The sequence below is a fragment of the Atractosteus spatula genome, chromosome 5 (assembly GCF_055471065.1).
Source record: "Atractosteus spatula isolate fAtrSpa1 chromosome 5, fAtrSpa1.hap1, whole genome shotgun sequence".
Classification (NCBI taxonomy): domain Eukaryota; kingdom Metazoa; phylum Chordata; class Actinopteri; order Semionotiformes; family Lepisosteidae; genus Atractosteus; species Atractosteus spatula.
This window is the reverse complement of record NC_142710.1, coordinates 11,715,167-11,724,638: the sequence shown is the minus strand read 5'-3', so window position 1 is coordinate 11,724,638 and position 9,472 is coordinate 11,715,167. Positions and strand designations below refer to the sequence as shown.

General features: G+C 46.2%; 1 protein-coding gene across 2 annotated transcripts; it reads left to right on the top strand.

Annotated features, from left to right (window-relative positions):
* The first annotated feature begins 1,808 nt into the window (after positions 1-1,808).
* LOC148834096 (E3 ubiquitin-protein ligase TRIM39-like) lies at positions 1,809-9,445 on the top strand. 2 transcript variants are annotated; one of them, XM_088916484.1, is made up of 7 exons: positions 1,809-2,360; positions 4,294-4,871; positions 5,176-5,271; positions 5,584-5,817; positions 6,215-6,362; positions 6,991-7,017; positions 8,636-9,445. In XM_088916484.1, the coding sequence occupies exons 2-7, from the start codon at positions 4,296-4,298 to the stop codon at positions 9,178-9,180; spliced, it is 1,626 nt and encodes a 541-aa protein (XP_088772610.1). In that variant the 5' UTR covers positions 1,809-2,360; positions 4,294-4,295; the 3' UTR covers positions 9,181-9,445. The 2 variants fall into 2 exon arrangements, with proteins under 2 accessions (XP_088772610.1, XP_088772611.1); XM_088916485.1 differs by having other exon boundaries at positions 1,876-2,159.
* The last annotated feature ends 27 nt before the right edge of the window (positions 9,446-9,472 follow it).

Here is a 9,472-nt window from a genome sequence, read left to right as displayed (position 1 = left end):
GGCAAAATCTATGGATACATTGCCCTTGAGCTGTGAAGCTTTTAGATTGGGTTATTAATTAGTACGACGGGTCCTTTATGCAGAACTCTCAACTCTAGGTGCCTTATTGAAAAAAATCATTTAAAAAAATGTTAAAAGGTTTCACAACCCAAAGCAAGGCTTGGAAAGGTCAGAGGACCTGCTTAGTGTGTAAAACACTTACTTGCAGCATTGTGGGTGGTTTAAATGCTATTGGCTTGTGAACAGCTTCCCCCTATCCCAGTGCATAGTGCCACATTAAATAAAAGCACGAGAAAAAGAGATTCACAATGCCAAGCTGTGTCAGTCTTCTGGGTAAAAATATATACATGTCGACATTGAACGTTTGACACTCTCCACTATACTGCTTTTTACAGAGTTCACTAGCTTGCCTCATAACATGACTTTAACCGGCCCAATCTAAAGTACACCTTAATTCATGGTCCTGCACAACCCCACTGACAGCTTTCCCACACCTTTTGAGATAGTTTTCCATCGTGCCCCATTGAAAAGATTTACCGATGCTCCACGCAACACTATGGAGCGATCACTTTAAATTTGAAAAGGTACTGTATTACGCCTCTTTCCTTGGTCTCTAACGGCTGTAAAAAGTTGCTTGACAGCCCTTTGAGTGTGTTTCTCACTTATCAGAAGAGCTATGGGCACAGCCGGATATGGTGGGACAGGACCGCAAACAATCGCCTCTTCGTATAACTTACTACAAAGTTTTTTTCTTGGCCGAATCCGATTGAACAATTCCCTGTGTTGCATCCCGAAAAGCCGGGCTGCTGCACGTCAAGTCGTGCCACAATCGAACACCTGATTCAATTAAACATACCGTACCACCTTTAATGGTGCAGCTGGTATGATTTGAATAAATCCTTTCACATATTTGCACTACATGCAAATGCACTACATGTTGTCACCATTTAGCCCAACCTGCCAGTCCTGGGAAACGTCTGTTTATTGTCTGTCCTCCCACAATAAGCCCCAAACATGAGAAAATCCAGCTCTGTTTGAACACCAATAATCCAGTTTACTTTTTTTTGGTCACGGCAGACTTATTATGTATTACACTGCTGATTGCTTCACATTTGTTCATGAAACCGAACCCAGTTTTTAATGGCGTGACTTTAACATCACATTTTTCTGAGCAACACAGAAACCCCACAGATTCAGTATCTTTGACGTTCTGTGTAAGACCTACACGACCAAAATGAAACCACCCCCTGCAAGCATCGCACTCCACCTGTTTGTCTGTCGGGTGATTTACAGATGCGGTACAGTTTCTGTCTTTTCGGGACATTGCCGGTCATCCACTCTGTGCCCAAGAACCTTTTTATTATCATACGGTTACTCCGTGTCACTCTGTGTCTCTGTGTGGTTTGGGGCGCAATACTATGATCTTCAGTGTCAGTATTAGTTTGGGTGGGATCATAGTTGTTGTGTAAACTTTTCCCTGTCCATCACTGCATGGTCCCAGGGTGGGAGCAGGAAGTGTTCCTATAAACCCCAACAACATTTGCAAGACGCTTATCTGGCAAAACCATGGTTATATACTATTAATTGAAGGTCCGTAGAATAGATTTGAATAGATTTGAGCTACTTTTTTTTTGTCAGGAATGCAAAAATGAATGAAGAATGGCAATTTCCTATTACCTGTGGATCTCTTTATCTCTTTCCACCTACAGTAGTTTTGAGGATGTACAAATTGTTTGTGGGATATAAATGTGACTTTACCTTGTCCAGGATTTTTATTCCTGAGGCAGGTTTTAGGGGACTTTTACTTTGAAAGGTGCTGCCTTGCTAAATGTAGCTACTGTAGCACCACGCTACTGTGAGCACCCTGCTGGACTGGAGCCCTGGCCCTGTGTGAGGAGGACTGAGCTGCGGTGTGTCTGACTGGCAGAGGAGGGAAAGGACAGAGGGAATAAAGAGCTCAGGGAGGGAAAGGCTGGACCTGGAGCTGGACTCTCTCTCCTGCAGCTTCAGCTCTGACACTGCAGGCTCCTTCACTACAATAGAGAGCAGAGCTGCTGTGCTGAGGACTGGGACAGGTCTGGACAGCAGGCAGCCTGTTCCTCTGTGCTGGAGGAGTGTGCTGAGGATTTAGGGACGGGAGGAACTGTTGAAGAGACACTGTAAGTGCTGCTCTTGCAGGAAGCTGTGTTTGGCGGGAGAATTAACTTTCAGTTTCATTTCTGATTCAGACTTCAGTTTCCTGAGTGCTGTTCTCCCCAGTTTAAGCTCCCAGTGACTCTCCCAGTCAGTCCAGTCTGGGGTTTCCTGTACTGCAGTATTCTAGTGTCAAGGCGGTTGTGTCTGTGTACCAGTATCTCCAGGTGAGTTTCTGTTGTTTTTCTGCTTGTGTCTGTAGTTTGTGTGTATTGACTGTGTGAGTAAACGCTGGTATATAATTGTGAGGAAGGGCTGTGTTATTGCTCTGGTCACGTGGCCTGTGTGGCCCTGCTTTGTGTAACGTGGTGGTGTATTTGTTGTAAATGTTTAGATATGTGTTTTGTGTTTAATGTGTTATCTGTTGTGGGTCCACAGACTTGTCTGGTCTTATTATGCTGTGTTAGGTTCAGAACTGCAGCCTCACCCTGTTAAATAAGGTTCACCTGGGGGCTCAGAGTATTTACCCTGGTATAGAGGGGAAAAAGTGAGTGATTTGTTGGTTCTGTTGTAATTGTTGGTGTGTTACTGGTGTAGTTACCCTCATTTCCTTTTTTTAACCAGCAAAATCGAACTAGTTCATCGTTATATTTTGATGTCCCGTATTTTTCTATGACCTGACTGGCCATGCTTTCTGGTGGCCAAATCACAATAATATTCACTGTGCTATCAGGTTTTGATTTTATGTGCTAAGATGTGACTGATTCTTCATCTTTCACACTGTGTTTATCGGTATTTATACTTTTAATACAGTAATTTCAAATGCGTTCCTGTGATTTTCCTTGTGTGTATTGGTATCATGACAGAAATCAAAGTTAGTTTGTATCAGTGTGATGTTGTGTGTATATCTGACTGTGTTGTGCTGTAGATACAAACTCTTCTATTGAGTCTCTGTATCATCACCCAGAAATCCCTCAGATTTCTATTAAACTCTTAAAGCCTACAGAGGCCAAATAACAGATCAACTGCCTTCTAACTGAATGATATACAACCTGCAGTTAAAACTCTCTCTCTGCACCCCAGCTGCCACATAATAAACAGCAGCCTATCTCCCGATTCTAAAACTGCACGCTAAGCAGGGAATACATCTCTAACCCAGGTATCTTTACCCTGGAAACCCTACTTCCCTAAAAAACACAGAATAGCAAGCTCTCTCTTGCAAGGTTCAGGTTTTTAACTGTGTTTTGTGTTTAATGTGTTACCTGTTGTGGATCCATAAATTCATCTAGTCTTGCAGCGTCAGGTTACAGAACCTGCAGCCTCACCCTGTTAAATAAGATTAACCTGGGGGCTCAGAGTATATTTCCTGGAGTAGAGGGGGAACAAGGAGAGATTTGTTTGTTCTGTTGGTTCTGTTGTAATATTTGGTGTGTTACTGGTATAGTTGCTGTATTACCTTTCTTTAACCAGCAAAATTGAACTAGGTCAACATTATATTTTGGTGTCCTGCCCCTCCAGATCAGCTCTGTGCTGTTTGTGTTGTATTGAGATGGTGCTGATCTACAGGTGTGTTTCCAAAGAGCTGTTGCACTGTGTCTGTGTACCTGTATCTACAGGTGTGTTTCCAATGAGCTGTTGCACTGTGTCAGTGTACTTGTACCTACAGGTGTGTTTCCAATGAGCTGTTGCACTGTGTCAGTGTACCTGTATCTACAGGAGTGTTTCCAATGAGCTGTTGCACTGTGTCAGTGTACCTGTATCTACAGGAGTGTTTCCAATGAGCTGTTGCACTGTGTCAGTGTACCTGTATCTACAGGTGTGTTTCCAAAGAGCTGTTGCACTGTGTCTGTGTACCTGTATCTACAGGTGTGTTTCCAAAGAGCTGTTGCACTGTGTCTGTGTACCTGTATCTACAGGTGTGTTTCCAAAGAGCTGTTGAAATGTGTCTGTGTACCTGTATCTACAGGTGTGTTTCCAAAGAGCTGTTGCACTGTGTCTGTGTACCTGTATCTACAGGTGTGTTTCCAAAGAGCTGCTGTAGTGGTTGTGTTTCTGTCTGCAACTGAATACTTTTACATTCAGGTGTTTATTTAGGTGTTGTATTGAGAAGGTGCTGATCTTCTCCTCTGATCGTCTCTGTTTCTGCTTCTCTGGGCTCAGGAATGGCCTCACCCAGCAGTGTCCTGTCTAAAGAGCAGTTCCTGTGCTCTATCTGTCTGGACACATTCACCAGCCCCGTGTCCACTCCATGTGGACACAACTTTTGTCTGGCCTGTATTGGAGGATACTGGGACAGCAGTGATGTGTGTCAGTGTCCACTGTGTAAAGAGACATTTTACAAAAGACCTGATCTCCGTGTGAACAGAAGTCTGGCAGAAATCACAGAGCAGTTCAAGAGGACCAGAGTCAGCAGTGATGAAGGACTTTGTGCTGAACCTGGAGAAGTGTCCTGTGATTCCTGCACTGGGAGAAAACTCAAGGCTGTGAAATCCTGTCTGGTCTGTCTGGCCTCTTACTGTGAGACTCACATCCAGCCTCACTATCAAGGAGCTGCGTTCAGGAGACACAGACTGATTGAGCCTGTGGAGAGCCTTGAGGACAGGCTGTGTGAGAAGCATGAGAGACTCCTGGAGCTGTTCTGCAGGACTGACCAGACCTGTGTTTGTGTGCTGTGTACTGAAAATGACCACAGGGCACACAGCACTGTCCCTTTAGAGCAGGAATGCAGAGAGAAAAAGGTGGGTTTAGGACTAAATATTTTATATAAACTTTTCACCTAGTAGATTTATCACTAGAGTATTGATCAGGAGGTGTGATGTTACTTCATGAACTGATATTCCTTTAGCAAAGCTGTAGTGTATACCTAGCAATCAAAAATAGCATCTTCAAAGGAACAGACTCAGTGTAGTGGTCTGGACAGTGATATGTGAACATAAATGATTTAACAAACAGTTTCAGTTGTGGTTTTACTTGAATTTCAGTCCAGTGTTTGAGTACCAACAGTAGTGACTTCAGTGCCTCTGTTCCCCTGTTTGTCTACAGCCTCAGCTATTGAAGACTGAGGCAGAAGTACAACAGATGATCCAGGACAGACTGAAGAAGGTGGAGGAGATCAAACAGGCAGTGGAGCTCAGCAAAGTGAGTCCTGTCAATCCTTCTGAGGGGGGTACTGCAGGGCTCAGTGCTGGGGTCACTAGTCTCTCCTCCACAGACAAAGGACTTTGGAAGATTGAGAAAGATAAAACTGAGTCCAGATAAGGGACAAGATGTTGTTTTGTGTCACCCAAGTGTGAGCCGATTACAGTGGTGTGTGGAGTGTCTTCCTTCCTAGATGTAAAGCACTTTTGGATGAGAAGATTTATATAAGTGCAATTGATGAATTAACTGTCACATTTCAGTGTTATTTCACTTCTTCCTGTTACCTCATTAAGTCTGCTGGTGTCTCCTCAGAGCTGTGGACAGAGAGAGATTGAGGACAGTGTGCAGGTCTTCACTGCTCTTCGCAACTCCATTGACAGAAGTCAGGCTGAGCTCATCGAGCTGATAGAGGAGAAGCAGAGAGCAGCAGAGAGGAGGGCTGAAGAGATCATTAAAGAGCTGGAGCAGGAAATCACTGAGCTAAAGAGGAGAAACACTGAGCTGGAGCAGCTCTCCCAAACTGAGGACCCCATCCACTTCCTACAGGTCAGCACCCACTGTAGAGAGCAGATACAGTATCTACAGAGAGCAGAGAGTCCTACAGGTCAGCACACACTGTAGAGAGCAGATACAGTATCTACAGAGAGCAGAGAGTCCTACAGGTCAGCACACACTGTAGAGAGCAGATACAGTATCTACAGAGAGCAGAGAGTCCTACAGGTCAGCACACACTGTAGAGAGCAGATACAGTATCTACAGAGAGAAGAGAGTCCTACAGGTCAGCACACACTGTAGAGAACAGATACAGTAACTACAGAGAGCAGAGAGAGCTCACTGTGTGACTCTTAGTGATCTATACTGGGCTCTAGGTTTCAGACTCACAGGTGACTTATTGCCTTAGAAAGCTGTGACCCCCCATGACTCTGAGTCTCTCCTGCTGTAGAGTTTCCCCTCCCTGTGCTCCCCTCCACACCCCAAGGACTGGTCTGACATCACTGTTCACCCTGATCTCTGTCTGGGGGCTCTGAGCAAAGCTGTGTGTCAGCTGGAGGACAAACTCAGAGAGGAGGTGGAGAAAGTGCCTGGAGTCAGTGAGTATTACTGTGTGAACACAGCTTGTTAGTGAAGTTCAAAACACCTGTCTATGTCAGTAAATCAATCTACTATGAAGAAACTGTGTCTCTTCTTCTGTGTTATGAACAGATGTGTGAACAGGTGTGTCTCACTGCTGTCTGTGTTGAGATCAGGTGTGTGAACAGCTGTGTCTCACTGCTGTCTGTGTTGAGATCTAGTGTGCAGGAGGGTGATCTTGTGTGTCAGGGGTGTGTTCAGCTGTGTGATGCTGCTCCTCCCACAGTGGAGTTTGAACTGCTCTCTGTCCCTGAGCCTCAGCTCTGCCTCAGTGCTTCACAGTCAGAAGCTCTGGATCAGAGAAAGGGCTCAGACTCCTGTGAGGAGGCTGCTCAGTCACTCCTGTCCTTGTCTTTGTACTGGAGGCAGTGGGAGGTGTGGAGCTGGACTGTGTGATAACAAGCTGGATGAGCTGTCAGTGTCTCTTACAGACCCACAGCTCCACTGGCCAGACAGCACACTCCTGTGTGTTACTGTCCTGCCTGAGAGATCAGCACAGCACTACAACACACAACACTGCACACCTGGAGACCAGACTCCAGCAGGAATGTGCTCTCAGCTCTCTAACATCTTTCTCTCTGTTTGCAGAGTTAGAGAGGCTTCGCAAACATGCAGGTGAGTCTGTTGTCACTGACAGGAACTTGTCATTTACAAAGGTCACAGCAGAGTCACAGGTCGGTCCAATGAAACTCCTCACATCCTTAACTGACCGGGGGGCTGGCCAGGAGTTTACTGTGGCTCCTCTTCAGGGGCTGTGGAGACACCTTCTGGCTCAGAAGCTCCCAGGAAACCAGTCTCTTGCTGTAGGAGATTCATGTCTTCAGTGAGTCTTGAGACCTGTCCTCCTCATGAGGTCCCTGACCTTTCTTCACTTGTCCAGGACCTGGAGAATGAGGGTCATCAAGGCACACCGGGCACTCTGACCTGGGCATGCCACTGAGCTCCCTTCCCATCAGCCGCTCAGAGCTGGCTGGGCAGGGCACAGTCCAGAAGGCTGGAGCGTGTGTTGCCACAGCCCTGACCTCTGGAGAAGGCAGTCTCTGGCCTGACCTCTGGGCGCCTCAACTTGCCGGTAGCTGCTGTACAGGTCCAGAGAGCTGAACCAGCGCTACCCTGAGACATAATCCAGCACCTCGTCAGTGTGGCTCAGGGGACAAGAGTCCTTCTTGGTGACGTTGTTGAGTCCCTGTAGTCTGTAGAGACCAGCAGTGAAGCGTCCTTCTGCAGGGGGAGATCAGGGCCTGTCAGAGGGCTCGATCTCCCCTGCTGCAGTCAGACCCCGGACTGCTTCCTCTGCCTCGGCTCTCTTGTGGATGGCCAGGCGGGGGGAGGGATGCAGATGGGTCTTGCTTCACCAGTGTCGATGAAGCGTTGAGCGTCGTTTGTAATTCAGGGCCCCTGTTATTGTTAATGAAGTGGCAGCAATTTCAGCTTCTAAGAATTTGGTCTTAATGAGACTTAAAAAATCTAACTGATAGAGAGGAACCAGAATAACCATGAAAAGACAGTTTGCTTATTTTTCTTCTTGTGAAATAATGTATCCATCAGTATAGAGATGCCCTCAGCCGTGTGATCTGCACACAGTGGATCATCAGGTCTCCTTCAGATTTAAAGACACTTTCTCCCACAGGAGCCAGACTCTCGCAGTGTGAGAGCTCTGCACACGCTCACAGCTCATCTCAGCCGGGCTGGACCTGTCTGTCCTGACCAACCCAGGAGAGTCCATTTCCACAGGTCCGCCTGCCCAGTCTCTCCAGTCATATCAGAACACATCCAGAGCATCTGGACCGGTCCTGTCCACACTGTAATGTCCACTACACGCTGGCCACACAATACTGACACTTTCTGAAGTGTTTTCTTTATTTTTACCTGCTGCACACAAACAAGCGCCAGTGACTGCAGACGAGTTCAACCCAAACCAGTGATGTGAACCTGTGACTGCAGGCATCACGTGCAAACTGTGACAGAACAGTGGAAAAGAGGACAACGGGTTTTGTGTAATTAATTAATCCATCAGTTTTATCTTTGTCCCTGAATGTCCTGGGTGTCTCAGGACAGGCAGGCCCAGTCCAGCTGAAATCAGCAGACTGAACAGAACTGTAGTTTACTGCAGTGAGCATCCTGCTGGAGTGAATCCTGATACACACTCTAGACACCTGCATCTGTACTTTCATCGGAGAGAAGAGTGAGATACAGATCATTTCATCCTGTCTGTCTGCTCTCTGATCCACAGCTGATGTGACTCTGGACCCCAATACAGCTGATCCCAGACTCATCCTGTCTGAGGATGGGAAACAAGTGAGACTGGGAGACACACCACAGGATCTCCCTGACAATCCAGAGAGATTTGATCGTTGTGTCAGTGTCTTGGGAAAGGATGGGATCACCTCAGGGAGACACTACTGGGAGGTGGAGGTGGGGGAGAAGACTAACTGGACATTGGGAGTCGCCAGAGAGTCCATCAACAGGAAGGGGGTGATCACACTGAGACCCCAGTATGGTTACTGGACTGTATGGCTGAGGAATGGGAATGAGTACTGGGCTCGTGCTGAACCCCCTGTCCTCCTTCCCCTGAGCCTGAAGCCCCAGAAGGTGGGGGTGTATATGGACTATGAGGGGGGACGGGTCTCCTTTTACAATGTGGACAACAGGTCTCATATCTACACCTTCACTGCCTCCTTCACTGAGAAACTCTTTCCATACTTCAGCCCTGGTCTTCATCAGGGAGGTACAAACTCAGCCCCACTGATCATCTGTCCTGTCAGTCCCACAGACTGAATCAGCACATTGTCTGTGGCAGGAGCTTTCTGGGAAAATAAATCATTTAGTTCAACTCTTGCATAGATCAAATTGTTCTCCTTTGACTTCTTGTTTCTGTTTTATTTCCTTTTAATTGAGATTTTTGAGATTCATAATTTTTTTCACCTTTTTTTAAGATGGTTATAAAATCCCAAAACTGATTTCATTGTTTTTGTATTGCCTAATCAAATACCATGAAGTGTTTGTGATTCAGTATAATGAAATAAATATTTTTTTCAATATCTTTACTCATTTATTTTCTGCTTTTAAC